Genomic DNA, 16,998 nt, shown 5'->3' with positions numbered 1-16,998 from the left:
GGGGTGTGAATACTTATGTAAATGAGGTATTTCTGTATTTCATTTTCAATGCATTTGCAAACATTTCCAAAAACATGTTTTCGCTTTGTCATTATGGGGTATTGTGTGTAGATGGGTGATAAAACATAATATCACATCCATTTTGAATTCAGGCTGTAACAACAAATTGTGGAATAAATGAAGGGGTATGAATACTTTCTGAAAGCACTATATTTTCATTAGGAATGTAGTGGAGTAAAAGTAAAAGTTGTCAAATAGGAATGGTAAAGTCAACTACAGACACCCCCCAAAACTACTTAAGTAGTACTTCAAAGTATGTTTACACGCAACTTTACACCACGGAGTACCACTGATATGATCCAACGATCATACTGCAGAATGTTATTAGAATCCTTTCCCAGAGCCCTGTGTGTCTCTTGATTTTAGGGAGCATGGTGTGGAATGTAAATCAGTGACAACGTGCAGGGTTTCATCAGACGCATAATAGCTCAGTTCCATGGCAGTAATACATCTGTTATATTAACTGTGTGACTGCGTCTCTGTAACAAGCTTCCCAAATCAGAGTCTGCAGCGGTGGGATTCACGCCTCGGACAAAACGCTGTCTGTCTGTGTTGTTCAGTTAGACAAACAGTTTTGGCACCTCATCATTTTCTATTTGCGTCACTGCATTGCCCCACTAGTTCAGGATGAGAGAGACAAGCCGTGTTCAGCTTAGAAAAGAATATCTGCCTTTTTTTACATTTTGTGTATGTGAGCGAGAATGTGTGTTTGGGGGGCAGTGATGTCATAACTGGAAGAGGGAGCGAGGGGAGGGGAGGCTAGTGGGCTGACTTCTCCCTCGGCGTCTCTGCTTCCCCAGCCAGCCCAGAGTAACACCCAGCCTGCCTCACTGCTAGAGACTACTACACAGTGGGCTCTTCAGAGCACAACACACTCTCACACAAACACACCGACGAAAACACACACACAGGTGCTCCGGACCAGCTGTCCTTTGTAAAGCGAGCAGTAGATTCCAGCAGTTTCTTTTATCTGTCTGTCTGAACGGTGCAGAGAGGAGTGAGAATGCCTTCACGAAGCCTAGACTGTGATATCTCTGTCCTCATCGCCTGTGTGGTGGACGTTGAGGTGTTCACCAGTCAGGAGGTCAAGGTAGGACAAGATACACATACACACTCTTAGAAGGCAGCACAGAACATACACTTCACACACACTTCAGAAGACAGGTTTAGAATTTGAGTTTGGGTTCTATGGGTTTGTCTAGGCTTCTTAAAAAACTATATTCAGCTGTATGCATTCTGTATGTATTCATCTTTATGCATTCTGTATGTACTCAGCTGTATGCATTATGTATGTACTAATTTGTATGCATTCTGTATGTACTCAGCTGTATGCATTCTGTATGTACTCATCTGTATGCATTCTGTATGTACTCAGCTGTATGCATCCTGTATGTAATCAGCTGTATGCATTCTGTATGTATTCATCTGTATGCATTCTGTATGTACTCAGCTGTATGCATCCTGTATGTATTCATCTGTATCCATTCTGTATGTACTCATCTGTATGCAGAATTGTGTGCTTTAAGTCTAAGATTGCTGTAAAACTACTCTCAGGTTGTGTCTAAGACAGTGTTGTACAGTACTATTGTTTTGTCCCATCAACAGACGACTAGAAGATAAGACACCATGTCAATGTAAAGTAGTATTGATCCCATATTCATAGCACGCAATGACAACATCAAGCTTGTGACTCTACAAACTGGTTTGATGTATTTGCAGTTTGTTTTGGTTGTGATGAGTACATATAGAATGCATACAGAATATGGGACCAAATACTTAACGTTTGTCTACATTGATACACTATAAGTAAATTAGCCCAAATACTTTAAAGGCATACTGCGATATTTGGGCCATTTTTATGTCTACTTTTTATGTCTCCCGAGTGGCACAGCAGTCTATGTCACTGCATTGCAGTGCTAGAGATGTCGCTACAGACCCAGGTTCGATCCCGGGCTCTATCACAACCGGCCATGATCGGGAGTCCCATAGGGCGGCGCACAATTGGCCCAGCATCGTCTGGGTTTGGCCAGGGTAGGCTGTCATTGTAAATAAGCATTTGCTCTTAACTGACTTGTGTAATTAAATCAAGGTTAAATAAAAAATGTAAAAAGTAAAGTATGAAGGAAGTTAGAGATATTTCCACAAGCCAATGTTAGCGCAATGAATGGAAGTCTACAGGTACGCAGCATATGGAGGGGAGTTTGTGCACAACAAAGCTTTGACATGTTATGCATATATAGTATTGTCTGAAGGCACTGCATGAAGTCGGTTTTAATTTGACTTCTAACACAGGGAACTTAGTCGGGGTCTCAATTTACTGTTGAGAGTTAGAATAATAGAATACACAAGGTGCAATTTTGAAATCTGTTTGTGCATCAGCAGTCACTCGGTTAGTACGTCAGTGTTTGTTTTTTTGATTGGTAAGTTAGTCTCGTGACCAGCTATCTGACCGTGGTAATTGATCCTCAGTTATCATAATAAAAACTGCCATCATGGCAAAATTCGTAGAATTGTATGAAATTAGTTATAAAATTGCTAAATCTTCTCTAACATGGCAAAATGTGTAGAATTGCAGGAAATTAACTTTGAAACCATTTTTTTTCTCTTCCCTGTCACAAGGTCGGCCGTTAAAATGTTTTCCAACTTTGATGGGGGCCTCCACCCCCATCAAAGTTGCCAATCCCTGATCTAACACATCAGCCTTTTTACTATTACTTTGATTCGATATGTGTTGGAAAAATGATGGTTTTAGGATGAAGTGTGTTGGACTTGCACTGCAAGATGCTGCAGCTTTGTTCTCCTTTTTCTCAACTGTTCATCATTTACTTGCATAAGACGCAAACACAAACACGGGTCTGTAAGTGGAGCGTACGTCATCGCACCACACTCACAATCCATTCATAAAACCCCCCTGATGTGCTGCTCCAATGCATCACACCTTGGACAGACTGAATCTCACTGTGGAGCCTGAACTCACTCTCTCTCTCTCTCTCTCTCTCACACACACACACACATACACACACACACACACACACACACACACGCACGCACGCACGCACACACACACACACACACACACACTAACTAACAGAGATCTAACTACACTACACACAGCCTCACACAAATCTACATTATCTAAACACAGCTCACAGACTTGGGTCTCTGGGTGAACAAATTAATTCTGTGAAAATGGGGATGAAATTTTAAGATTCCATGTACCAAATCTGGGTGAAAAAAACAACAGACTGCAGTTATTGGATTACAGTGCATTGACCCAAAAATAGGAAAGGAGGATCAGTCTGAGTAATCATTAATCCTCCCATCACATCCGCATGTTTAATGTTTAATTAATCACTGTCTACTGCTCGGCTGCTCTGGTCTGGCTGCCATCCTCTCCACCATCTTCATTCTAGAATATAGAAGATTCTAGAATTTAGACTATCCTCTGATAGAAGATGAGGCAGTGAGAGACTGAAGAGATGAGGTTATGATTTGAGTGAGGGTTAACGCTTGGCTGGCACTAGGTATAATGAATAGCTAATGTTCAGACTTGGTGATTGGTCAGATGGACAGATGAACAGATAGACAGACATACATTTGTTATTATACATTTTGCCAGGCTTCCATATTCCTGCTGCCACAAAAACAAATGAATATGGAGTGATGTACAGTCGTGGCCGAAAGTTTTGAGAATGACACAAATATTAATTTTCACAAAGTTTGCTGCTTCAGTGTCTTTAGATATTTTTATCAGATGTTATTATGGAATACTGAAGTATAATTACAAGAGTTTCATAAGTGTCAAAGGCTTTTTATTGACAATTACATGAAGTTGATGCAAAAGAGTCAATATTTGCAATGTTGACCCTTCTTTTTCAAGACCTCTGCAATCCGCCCTGGCATGCTGTCAATTAACTTCTGGGCCACATCCTGGCTGATGGCAGTCCATTCTTGCATAATCAATGCTTGGAGTTTGTCAGAATTTCTGGGTTTTTGTTTGTCCACCCGCCCCTTGAGGATTGACCACAAGTTCTCAATGGGATTAAGGTCAGGGGAGTTTCCTGGCCATGGACCCAAAATATCAATGTTTTGTTCCCCGAGCCACTTAGTTATCACTTTTGCCTTATGGCAAGGTGCTCCATCATGCTGGAAAAAGGCATTGTTCGTCACCAAACGGTTCCTGGATGGTTGGGAGAAGTTGCTCTCGGAGGATGTGTCAGTACCATTCTTTATTCATGGCCTTTATTCATAGCTGTGTTCTTAGGCAAAATTGTGAGTGAAGCCACTCCCTTGGCTGAGAAGCAACCCCACACATGAATGGTCTCAGGATGCTTTACTGTTGGCATGACACAGGACTGAAGGTAGCGCTCACCTTGTCTTCTCCGGACAAGCTTTTTTCCAGATGCCCCAAACAATCAGAAAGGGGATTCATCAGAGAAAATTACTTTACCCCAGTCCTCAGCAGTCCAATCCCTGTACCTTTTGCAGAATATCAGTCTGTCCCTGATGTTTTTCCTGGAGAGAAGTGGCTTCTTTGCTGCCCTTCTTGACACAAGGCAATCCTCCAAAAGTCATCGCCTCACTGTGTGTGCAGATGCACTCACACCTGCCTGCTGCCATTCCTGAGCAAGAACTGTACTGGTGGTGCCCCGATCCCGCAGCTGAATCAACTTTAGGAGACGGTCCTGGAGCTTGCTGGACTTTCTTGGGCGTCCTATGTGATCTTACTGGCAGCGATATCCTTGCCTGTGAAGCCCTTTTTGTGCAAAGCAATGATGATGGCACGTGTTTCCTTGCAGGTAACCATGATTGACAGAGGAAGAAGAATGATTCCAAGCACCACCTTCCTTTTAAAGCTTCCAGTCTGTTATTCGAACTCAATCAGCATGACAGAGTGATCTCCAGCTTTGTCCTCGTCAACACTCACACCTGTGTTAACGAGAGATTTACTGACATGATGTCAGCTGGTCCTTTTGTGGCAGGGCTGAAATGCAGTGGAAATGTTTTTGGGGGATTCAGTTCATTTGCATGACAAAGAGGGACTTTGCAATTAATTGCAATTAATCTGATCACTCTTCATAACATTCTGGAGTATATGCAAATTGCCATCATACCAACTGAGGCAGCAGACTTTGTGAAAATTAGTATTTGTGTCATTCTCAAAACTTTTGGCCACGACTCTAAGCTGCCCAGTGACGCGAGCCTACCTGATCGGCTTAATGCCTTTTATGCTCACTTATAGACAAGCAACACTGAAGCATGCATGAGCGCACCAGCTGTTCCAGACGACTGGAACCGATGTGAGCAAGACCTTTTATTAACAGGTCAACTTTCACACTTTCCACAGGGTCAGATGGATTACCAGGACGTGTACTCAGAGCATGCGCAAGTGTCTTCACTGACATTTTCAACCTCTCCCTGACCGAGTCTGTAATACCTACATGTTTCAAGCAGACCACAATAGTCCCTGTGCCCAAGAAAGCAAAGGTAACATGCCTACATGACTACTACCCTCACGTCGGTAGCCATGAAGTGCTTTGAAAGGCTGGTCATGACTCACATCAAAACCATCATCCTGGAAACCCTAGACCCACTCCAATTTGTATACCGCCCCAACAGATCCACAGATGATGCAATCTCAATCACACTCCACACTGTATTCGGCGCATTAAAATGTGATTTGATGATTTGATTTGATTTGATTATGGTTTTGTTTTGTATTTTTTTAATGTGTATACAAGAGCATGTTTACACTCTACAGCCTGACATGTGACTGGTCGATGGTGTTGTTGACCATGACCTCTCTCTCCCTCCTCTTCCTAATTTTTCTCCCTTTCTCTCCTTCCTTCCTCCCTCTCTCCCCTCCCCTACATGTGTATGTTTATAATGAGTTGTTTTGACACTGTCCTTAAATAACTGGGTTAAAGTGACTGGCTCCTGAACAATAAATGGTGTTTTCAGGCTGATGTTTATTGGTGTTTTGTTTGGGTTACTGTACTGTGGGTGAATGAGCACAAACACTATATTCCTAACAGTAAATGCTATCATTACTGAAGTAATTGCTGTGGAAACTTATGACGGTATGTGAGGTCATGTCATGGCAGGGATTTGGGTTAATAACTGTGTAGATTCGGGTTGGAGCGCAGGTCTGGTTCACTGGCAGGGTAGAACTGTCTGATTTAACAACATGGTTATGAGGATGTCACCATTTCTGTTTGTTCCTCTCTTGATCAAACTATTCCTATGATGCAAAGAGGTGCATTCAACATAATTCCAATTCAGCCCGTGTATGAAGAATACTTTTGATTTCAAGCATTCATATTGTTTTCTTTTAGAATATACAGTACACTAGGTTGTGTCACGTATTCCGTATTGCTCATTCTGTGCAACAGTTCCAGAGGTCTACATCACCGGCCTCTAGGCATCACTGAACTGTCTCATTACGCACACCTGATTCCAAATTCCCGATTAGTAATTGTATATACAGTATGTGCCGTCTGTTCACCATTGGCTGGTCGGTTATTGTTCCCATGTCTGTTGGTCTGTCAGTACATGTGCTTTGTTATTTCGGCTTTTGTGCTGGGTGTATTGTGCACTTGTTATTACAAACACATCCAAGTGTTCGGCGCCCGGGGAACAGTGGGTCAACTGCCTTGCTCAGGGGCAGAAGTACAGATTATTACCTTGTCTCAGACAAATCAAATAACTCAGATAAAAAAGAAACTGAACAAGTTCCACAGACATGTGACAAACAGAAATTGAATAATTTGTCCCTGAACAAAGTGGGGGTCAAAATTAAAAGTAACAGTCAGTGTCTGGTGTGGCCACCAGCTGCATTAAGTACTGTAGTGCATCTCCTCCTCATGGACTGCACCAGATTTGCCAGTTCTTGCTGTGAGATGTTACCTCACTCTTCCACCAAGGCATCTGCAAGTTCCTGGACATTTCTAGGGGGAATGGCCCTAGCCCTCAACCTCCGATCCAACAGGTCCCAGACGTGCTCAATGGGATTGAGATCTGGGCTCTTCGCTGGCCATGGCAGAACACTGACATTCCTGTTTTGCAGGAAATCATGCACAGAATGAGCAGTATTGCTGGTGGCATTGTCATGCTGGAGGGTCATGTCAGGATGAGCCTGCAGGAAGGGTACCACATGAGGAGGAGGATGTCTTCCCTGTAATGCACAGTGTTGAGATTACCTGCAATGACAACAAGCTCAGTCCGATGATGCTGTGACACATCGCCCCAGACCATGACGGACCATCCACCTTCAAATCGATCCCGCTCCAGAGTACAGGCCTTGGTGTAACGCTCATTCCTTCTACGATAAACGCGATTCTAGCCATCACCCCTGGTGAGACAAAACCGCGACTCGTCAGTGAAGAGCACTTTTTGACAGTCCTGTCTTGGTCCAGCGATGGTGGGTTTGTGCCCATAGGCAACGTTGTTACCGGTGATGTCTGGTAAGGACCTGCCTCTCTCAGTCTATTGCGGACAGTCTGAGCACTGATGGAGAGATTGTGTGGGCAGTTGGGCAGTTGTTGTTGCCATCCTGTACCTGTCCCGCAGGTGTGCTGTTCGGATGTACCGATCCTGTGCAGGTGTTGTTACACGTGGTCTGCCACTGCGAGGACGATCAGCTGTCTGTCCTGTCTCCCTGTAGCGCTGTCTTAGGCGTCTCACAGTATGGACATTGCAATTTATTGCCCTGGCCACATATGCAGTCCTCATGCCTCCTTGCAGCATTCCTAAGGCACGTTCACACAGATGAGCAGGGACCCTAGGCATCTTTCTTTTGGTGTTTTTCAGAGTCAGTAGAAAGGCCTCTTTGGTGTCCTACGTTTTCATAACTGTGACCTTAATTGCCTACCATCTGTAAGCTGTTAGTGTCTTAATGACCGTTCCACAGGTGCATGTTCATTAATTGATTATGGTTCATTGAACAAGCATGGGAAACCATGTTTAAACCCTTTACAATGAAGATCTGTATTTTTACGAATTATCTTTGAAAGACATGGTCCTGAAAAAGGGACGTTTATATGCACTGAGCTTGACTGATGCTTTAAGCACACTGTTTAATGAAATAATTAAGACACAAATGACTAGAGGGAGTCCGACCGCAAATTATTTGATTGTTCCGAGCCAGTCTCAGACTTACTGAGCTGTGTTCCAAAAAATGACAGGGAGTGACTGTTTGACTAGCACCCATTGTCCCCCTCTCCTCCCTGCTGCAGCGACCACCACAGAGCATCAACAGTGTTTACCACGCTGTCCGTGTTGCTGAAGCTGAAACATAATTACCGCCACTTCTGACTGAATAGTTGTCACCGAATTCACTCATTTGTTTAGGAAAACATTCCCTATTCCCCAACCCTTGCCCTCTTTACGCTGTACGTCCACCAAATGTGCATGCGTTTTGCCGTTTGTTTTCTTTCATGGATGTCTAGTCCTTTTTTCCCGTACCTGATGCACATGTGCTTGGCAAGGCTGCAGAAAGGTTTGCAGCACAGAGAAGGTTATTTTCGCTGTCTCTGGGTTCCCTGCCGTGTTCGACCAAAGCACCCATTGCTACCGGGACCTCCATGCTAAAAATGCTGCATGGAGACACATCGCCAATACGATTGGATTACCTGGTCAGTTGAATGTGAAATAATTAGCTGGAAAGTGGAAGCTAGGTGCTGGCAATTTCTTAGCTAAGCTATCTAGCAAAATGGGTAGCTTTGTAGTTAGATCGCTAGCTAACTAACTGGCTTGACTGTTTATGAACTTCCGTTTGTACCACTGCACGGTAAAAGCAACGCACAAGTTGAAAATATTCCACAGAATGCACTGCAGCCTAGTGCAGCATCCCTAAAACAGCTTTGCTGACTGCTCCATTGACAATGAATGACTTCCACCAGGAAAACAAAGAGTTTGACGCTTTACGTGACACATGTAGCCTATGCATCGCATACACGTGACCAATAGAGCCTGACCTATAGCATATCATAATCACATCAATAAACTACTTTTAACAAACTCTGAACACTGTAACACATGTGACAGCAAAAATAGATGCAGAGGACGTGACAAACTCGAATCGGGGAGTGTTTACTGGTTGCTCCGGCGGTAAAGGGAAAGTCAGATGTGTGGAATACATTTGTCAATTATGTGTTCCAAACAGGTGCTATTAAATTACAATATAATTTTTCTGACGTTTGGAGCAATGTAAACAACACAAATAAATTATAAGCGTACCAGAGAATCTGTGGTGACATTTTTTTGGTAAAGCCTTTATTATAGCAATAAATAAATACAGTTGCATTCATTCATGAATGCAATTTCCGAAATGGAACAATTTATTATTGTTTACGCTAATTATTCAAGGGTCACTTTGATTTTATTTTAAAACTAAAATGCTTGATTGCATTTCAAATCATGAATGACTCGTATGCTGTGTGATTGGTCACGTGTATGCGATGCATAGGCTACATTTGGACTTCAGGAAACAGCAGAGGGAACACCCCCCTATCCACATCGATGGAACAGTAGTGGAGAGGGTGGTAAGTTTTAAGTTCCTCGGCGTACACATCACAGACAAACTGAATTGGTCCACCCAAACAGACAGCATCGTGAAGAAGGCGCAGCAGCGCCTCTTCAACCTCAGGAGGCTGAAGAAATTTGTCTTGTCACCAAAAGCACTCACAAACTTCTACAGATGCACAATCGAGAGCATCCTGTCGGGCTGTATCACCGCCTGGTACGGCAACTGCTCCGCCCACAAACGTAAGGCTCTCCAGAGGGTAGTGAGGTCTGCACAACGCATCACCGGGGGCAAACTAACTGCCCTCCAGGACACCTACACCACCCGATGTCACAGGAAGGCCATAAAGATCATCAAGGACAACAACCACCCGAGCCACTGCCTGTTCACCCCGCTATCATCCAGAAGGCGAGGTCAGTACAGGTGCATCAAAGCTGGGACCGAGAGACTGAAAAACAGCTTCTATCTCAAGGCCATCAGACTGTTAAACAGCCACCACTAACATTGAGTGGCTGCTGCCAACACAATGTGTCACGCCCTGGTCGAAGTATTTTGTGTTTGTCTTTATTTATTTGGTCAGGCCGGGGTGTGACATGGGTTTATTGTGGTGTGTTTTGTCTTGGGGTTTTGTTAGTTATTGGGTGTGTGGCTTAGTGGAGGTATCTAGCAAAGCCTATGGCTGTATGGAGTGGTTCTCAATCAGAGGCAGGTGTTTATCGTTGTCTCTGATTGGGAACCATATTTAGGCAGCCATATTCTTTGAGTGTTTGGTGAGTGATTGTCCTTAATGTCCTTGTTCCTGTCTCTGTGTTAGTTTACACTAGTATAGGCTGTTTCGGTTTTCGTTACGTTCTTTGTTTTGTAGTGTTTATAATTGATTCGTGTTTTACGTTTGTTCATATAAACATGGATCGCAATCTACACGCTGCATTTTGGTCCGACTCTCCTTCACCACAAGAGAACTGTTACACACTGACTCAACTCCAGCCACTTTAATAATGGGAATTGATGGGAAATGATGTAAAATATATCACTAGCCACATTAAACAATGCTACCTAATATAATGTTTACATACCCTACATTATTCATCTCATATGTATACGTATATACTGTACTCTATATCATCTACTGCATCCTTATGTAATACATGTATCACTAGCCACTTTAACTATGCCACTTTGTTTACATACTCGTCTCATATGTATATACTGTACTCAATACCATCTACTGTATCTTGCCTATGCCGCTCTGTACCATCACTCATTCATATATCCTTATGTACATATTCTTTATTACATTTACATTACATTTAAGTCATTTAGCAGACGCTCTTATCCAGAGCGACTTACAAATTGGTGCATTCACCTTCTGACATCCCCTTACACTTGTGTCTATAAGGTAGTAGTTTTGGAATTGTTAGCTAGATTACTTGTTGGTTATTACTGCATTGTCGGAACTAGAAGCACAAGCATTTCGCTACACGCGCATTAACATCTGCTAACCATGTGTATGTGACAAATAAAATGTGATTTGATTTGACATGAACAAATGAATGTTTGATACAGTCCTGTAGCCTATTTAAGAATTGAAATATAGGCCTAAGTAAGTTCCGGTATTAAGACTAAACAGGATGTGCTTTAGGCTGCTATACTCACCCTACTAATGATAGTGACATTATTAATTATTATGATAATGATGATCATAACAATGTTAGTAATAATAACAATAAGGAGATAAAGAAAAGGGAGGGTTATTATTTTTACAAATATTATTTTGGACTATTTGGAACAGTGTAAACAACACAAAATAAATAATAAATAATACCAGATGCTGTTCTTACTTAAAAAGGTAAAGCCTTTATTACAGCAAAGCAAAGATTAAAAACAGCTGAAATTGTGAAATTGTTTATCCGACTTGTGTCACCCCTAGTACACTCTATAACTGGGTTCTCTGTTTAGTTAGGTGTTTAATGAACTCTAATTCTGGCCAGATGACGTATCGGCACACTTTATTACAGCACATTATGATTGGTCAGGCTTTATGTAGAGATGTGACTTTTACCCAACCACTGCATTGTGATAGAAATAGATGCAGAGTCTCTGCCAGGTTATGGGTGGGAAGAACTGAGATACACTTTCTCTTTAAAATAACATTCCTAACTTCTACATTTCAGCCCCCTTTCTCTGTGTTCCTTTCTCCTTTGAAATAAATCTTTCCATTCCAGTTCTAATGGGCCACTTGTTACATTTCTCCTCTAAGATGGAAAATCACATGACAGTAAAATGACTGGATGAATGGGGGATGTTATCAACTATCCTCCCTCCACTACGAGCCTGCTGTGTGAGACTTTCTGCCCTGGTTTTAAGTGACACCAGAGGTTACACAACCCAGGAGGTATATTTGGCTGGAGGTCAAAGTTCAGCATGAAAAGAACAATCTGAGAGTAGTCTGGAAACGTTTAAGATTAATGACGATGTTGTTCTCCTAAAGGGGAAAAAAATACTTTATTCTGGTTTCTGTTCATTTTAGTCTCTGTAATCCATCTTCTACTACATTTGTCTGTATGTGCTGAAAGCCTGTGTTGCTAAAGTTGACATTCATCTGTTGATAAGTCAAAAGTTGACTCTGGTTTAGTGTTTGAATGTGCTCCTCTCCCTTTCTCCTCTCTTCTCTGTTTCTTTCCCCTCCCCTTTCCCCTCTCCTCCTCTTGTTAATACATGCCAGTAAGTGAACAGTGAACTGTAAACATGCCCGCCTGGCTTCGGTATCGTGCCACTGTAATTACTTAAAAACTCACACGCACACCACACCGCCTCAAAGGGGGTTGTGGGAAAAACACTGCATGTTGGATCACTTTTGTTCATTCCTCTATTACGGACCCTATTTTACCTTGTACTGCTATTCCACTGTAGAGCTGTTGTGTTCCTTTTTGATTGTGCCTGAGTGGGAGTGTTTCTCATGCTGATAAGGAGCTGTCTGTCCTGTCCTCCTTAGTGCTGCTGGTTTCCTCTCGTCTTGATAGATCTGTGTGTTCCTCAAGGAGAGGTGTCACCACAGAAAGGTCAAATTGAGTGGCCCTCTGTCACTCACTCAGCCTATTTATAGATGTTCTGTTGTCCTTATTGTGGGTGTGCTTCACTATAACAATACAGGGGGATGTGTGTGTGTGTGTGTTTTGGTGTCAGTGTGTGTGTGTGTGTGTTCTCTGAGTGTAACACTCAGTGGTAATTTCATGCTTTACTGGGCTGTACTCGTAGACGTCAGAGTGACTGGATGTTTATAAACCAGAGGCTGCTGCTTGGCCGATCCCAAGGCTTCCTACACAAAAACAAATGATTTTCTCAGTCCGTCTCTTTTTTTTTCGTACATGCATTTGACCTTCCTCCCCCAAACCCTCAAATGTGATGCTGTCAACACAAGTACTCCAAAGAGCCACTTAGCTCCACCAGTTGTCATTAGTCTTGTTGTACAATGACAAAAGATGTAGTGTACATCCAGTGTTCTCGGAATCACAGTCGTAATGAACTATAACACTGTTAGCAAACACAGTAGACCGCGGTGTTATTCGGTCTTCACCCATCTCTCCCACTGTCTGTCCCTGATAGCTGCAACACCACCAAACCAACATCCCCTCCCATTTTACTCTCATCTGGAGCACGTTGCTTCATTAGGATATTTATATCCATAATTAGAGCACATAAACTGGAACACAGTTGAATAGATTTCAGAATGGGCCCCTCCATCTTGACATTTGGTTTGAATGACCTGACTGCTGCAAACACCAGATGGTAATGATGAGGATGTTCACTGTTCACCTTTTCAGCTTTTTATCTAAGGGCACTTAAAGCCATCAGACACCCACACCAACAGGCTGTTCTCTGCTAACACTGCTGTTATGTGTGCGTGTGCATGCGTGTGTGTGCGTATAGGAATGTGTCTTGTGTATGAGACTGAGATTTGTCATGGCCCGAGAGAGAGAGAGAGAGAGAGAGAGAGAGAGAGAGAGAGAGAGAGAGAGAGAGAGAGAGAGAGATTACATTCACACAGGACGCCGGATAAGCCAGAAGAAATACTCCAGATATAACAGACTGACCCTAGCCCCTCGACACATAACCTATTGCATCATAAATACTGGAGGCTGAGACAGGAGGCCCCGTCCGACGATACCCGCGGACAAGGCCAAGCAGGCGGGATATAACCCCAACCACTTTGCCAAAGCACAGCCCCCACACCAGTAGAAGGATAGCTTCAACCAGGAAGGCCCTCACACTGTTTATGCTTACAATTCACCGTTTATCGACAACGTTTCAATCTGAAGCCGATCTTGGTCAGGTTATTTAATCAATTTGTGTGCATCGTCAATCATAGTTAATGAAGGAGAGGTACATATGGTCACGAAGGATTAAATACGTACAAATATGCCTGAGTTAAAACCTAGTCAACAGAGAAAAAGATTATGTTGGAAACTGAAATACCTGCCCATATGACCATTACGTGCAGATATAATTACAGTGACCTATTTCAAAAACAGCTTGTGTACCTCTAAGAATTTGATGTCAATGAGTTGGGCACGGGCTATAGAAAGTTATAGAAAACCGAACGTATATGTAATGTGCAAAATGACCAAGTGAAGACCTGAAGACAAATCAACATAGCATATTCACGTAGGAAATGGTCTGATATCAAACCCTTGGTTCAGAACTTTAGGAGACATGGTGGACAAACAGTGAATCCAATACAGTTCTCTTCTCGGTAATAGATTATCGGTACCCCCCCTTCTCTCTTCGAAGGCTTAACATGTTCCATACCAATGTGTTTCAGAGAGCTGATGTTGTGACGAGCCTCCATGAAGTGGACAGCCACAGGGTTTCTCTGATCAAGGGTCCTGATATTACTCCTGTGATCTGCTATCCTTGTTTTCAGAGCTCCTTTAGTTTTCCCTACGTAACATAGACCACACACTTGATCAGGTATACCACATTATTTGGTAGGACACGTAAATGAACTTAATGACCTTGCAGGTGATTGAACGTTGAGTGTTTGTTCGTCACGTTTCAACGGGAACATCGGCCACATTTGTAATTACCGTCTAGCTCATTGTCTAGGAAGGTGCTACGTGTCACGGGTGGAAAATCAGGCCTCACCACCCCTTGACTGATGTTGGGGGCGTGTCTGAAGGCTCACCCGCTGGGATCTTTAAACTCTATATGTGCTAGTGTTTTCTTAATAATGTGGTCGAACTACTGTATTTTCCAAGTAGGGGGTATTGGAGAAAGCGTTGCACTCATTGATCCAGGGGGTGGGGTGGTTTGGTAGTGAAGCTATAATCCTGGGTCATGTTTTTCTAACAGTCCTGTACATCATGCACCCAGTCCTTTGGGTAACTCGTTGTCTAAAGCGTTCGTCCAGATGACGTTTCCCAGAGTCACTGTGTACTACAGATCCTGCGTATGTGACTGTATTGGCTGATAGGAGGGCTCTTTTTCCGGGGTGTACAGTGTACAGTGGAACAGGAAATTCCTGTCCGTCGGCTTCCTGTATAGGTCCATGCTAAAGCCACCCCACTCTTTATCAAAATGTCAAAGGTGAGCGTGAATTTCAGGTGTTCACTGTTTGCATTGATGAAGGAGCGGAATTGATGAAGTTCCTCTGCTGTGCCCTGGAATAGAAGGAATATGTAATCAATGGAGCGTTTCCAAAGCTTGAGATTGCACAAGAATGGATTGTTAGGGCTGAAATTCTCCTCAAACAACCCCACATAAAGATTTGCATAATTTGGTATAATTTTACTAACCATAGCCGTTTCGGTGAGCCCAGTGCCATAACATGTTATGACACGGTCATAACCATGTCATAATATGTCCTAACCATGTCATGATATGTTATAACCTGTCATAATATGGTCATAACACTGTCATGACCTATATAATTACATCTGTTGTGACATTATTGAGGTATTTTATGGCAGGTTATGACACCTACATAAGAGTTTCCTTTCATTTGAGGCTTTCTTAAGGTCTTTACAGTCATGTATTTTTTTAAACTTGCAGAAAATACACTTTATGACACTGTTATGAAGCATTATGACCATCATAATCGTATAAGCCAGATAGGCCTGTCACGTACATGCCCTTATGTCAGTCATTTGTCAAAAAGAGGGTGTCTTGTCCTGACCCTGAAATCTGCTCCTGCATTCATCCCAGTCATCAGCAACAGAGCATTGGGGGAGGTGCATGTCTGACATCAATTTGTGCGCAATTGCAATGATCATTTTATATGATCAATTTCAGAAAATGTTATATAACATAAACATACTGTTGTCAAGTAGACTATGGTGTAATGGAAAGTGTTGTCTTGTGAGTATCCGGTTCCGGTTGGAGCGAGCGGTCGCATTCGCACTTCGCTCTGCAGGTTGTATAACTTTTTCATTACATTTCATTATAGTACAACGGTTGATTTGTCTAATCTTAGCAATTCTTCTTAGCTAGCTACATAGCCGTCCTTGTATCAGAGATAATTGCATAATTATCGTATTTCGTCGCCCCCTAACGTAGCCTTCACTGCTATTCGCCCAGGAGCTAGCAACGCTAGCTAACGCACACAGATTAGCATCACTGTAGTGCTATTCACTCAACTGTACGACTTGATTAGTTCAGTGTTAGCTAGCTACATAGCTGTCTTTGTTTCCAAGATAATTGTGTAGTTTAGTGTGTGTAGCCTTGGAGTGATTATGTTAATTCACTGAGGTTCGCTAGCCAGCTATTTGTCGTCCTTAACGTAGGAGACTCTGCTAGCTAGCCAACAGCTAACAGCTAGCCAACGTCTACTGTTTGAATTCAATCACCGGTCAGGCAGTATCACATTTTCATTTCATTACAGTACAACGGTTTGATTTGTTTGATCGTAGCTAGCTACATAGCCGTCTTTGTTTCAAAGATAATTGTGTAGTCTAGACCGATTTCCTAGGTTAGCTAGCCAGCTATTGTCGTTCTTTTAACTCAACGTAACGTAAACAACACTGCTAGCTAGCCAGCTAGCCCCGAATAGCAGCACTGTAGAATTATTACACTCAACGGAACGACTTGATTAGTGTAGTGTCAACAACGCAGCTACTGCCAGCTAGCCTACTTTAGCAGTACTGTATCATTTTAATCATTTTAGTCAATAAGATTCTTGCTACGTAAGCTTAACTTTCTGAACATTCGAGACGTGTAGTCCGCTTGTCATTCCAATTTCCTTGCATTAGCGTAGCCTTTTCTGTAGCCTGTCAACTATGTGTCTGTCTATCCCTGTTCTCTCCTCTCTGCACAGATCATACAAACGCTCCACACCGCGTGGCCGCGACCACCCTAACCTGGTGGTCCCAGCGCGTACGACCCACGTGGAGTTCCAGGTCTCTGGTAGCCTCTGGAAC

At 42.8% G+C, this 16,998-nt stretch overlaps 1 protein-coding gene across 2 annotated transcripts in view; it reads left to right on the top strand.

Moving 5' to 3' along the window:
- The window catches only part of LOC118386943 (calcipressin-2-like), a 124,112-nt gene that overhangs the window by 68,176 nt on the left and 38,938 nt on the right, over positions 1-16,998 (top strand). The window contains exon 1 of one of the 2 annotated variants that reach the window (XM_052523740.1): positions 848-1,150. The exons of the other annotated variant lie outside the window; for it this stretch is intronic. Within the exon in view, the coding sequence (XP_052379700.1) occupies positions 1,064-1,150 (87 nt within the window). The 5' untranslated portion in view covers positions 848-1,063. Of the gene's footprint in view, positions 1-847; positions 1,151-16,998 lie in introns of those variants that run through there. 2 annotated transcript variants of the gene reach the window in all.

The sequence above is a fragment of the Oncorhynchus keta genome, chromosome 8, assembly GCF_023373465.1.
Source record: "Oncorhynchus keta strain PuntledgeMale-10-30-2019 chromosome 8, Oket_V2, whole genome shotgun sequence".
Lineage (NCBI taxonomy): Eukaryota > Metazoa > Chordata > Actinopteri > Salmoniformes > Salmonidae > Oncorhynchus > Oncorhynchus keta.
The sequence above is the reverse complement of the archived record's forward strand: the minus strand, read 5'-3'. Positions and strand labels throughout refer to the sequence as shown.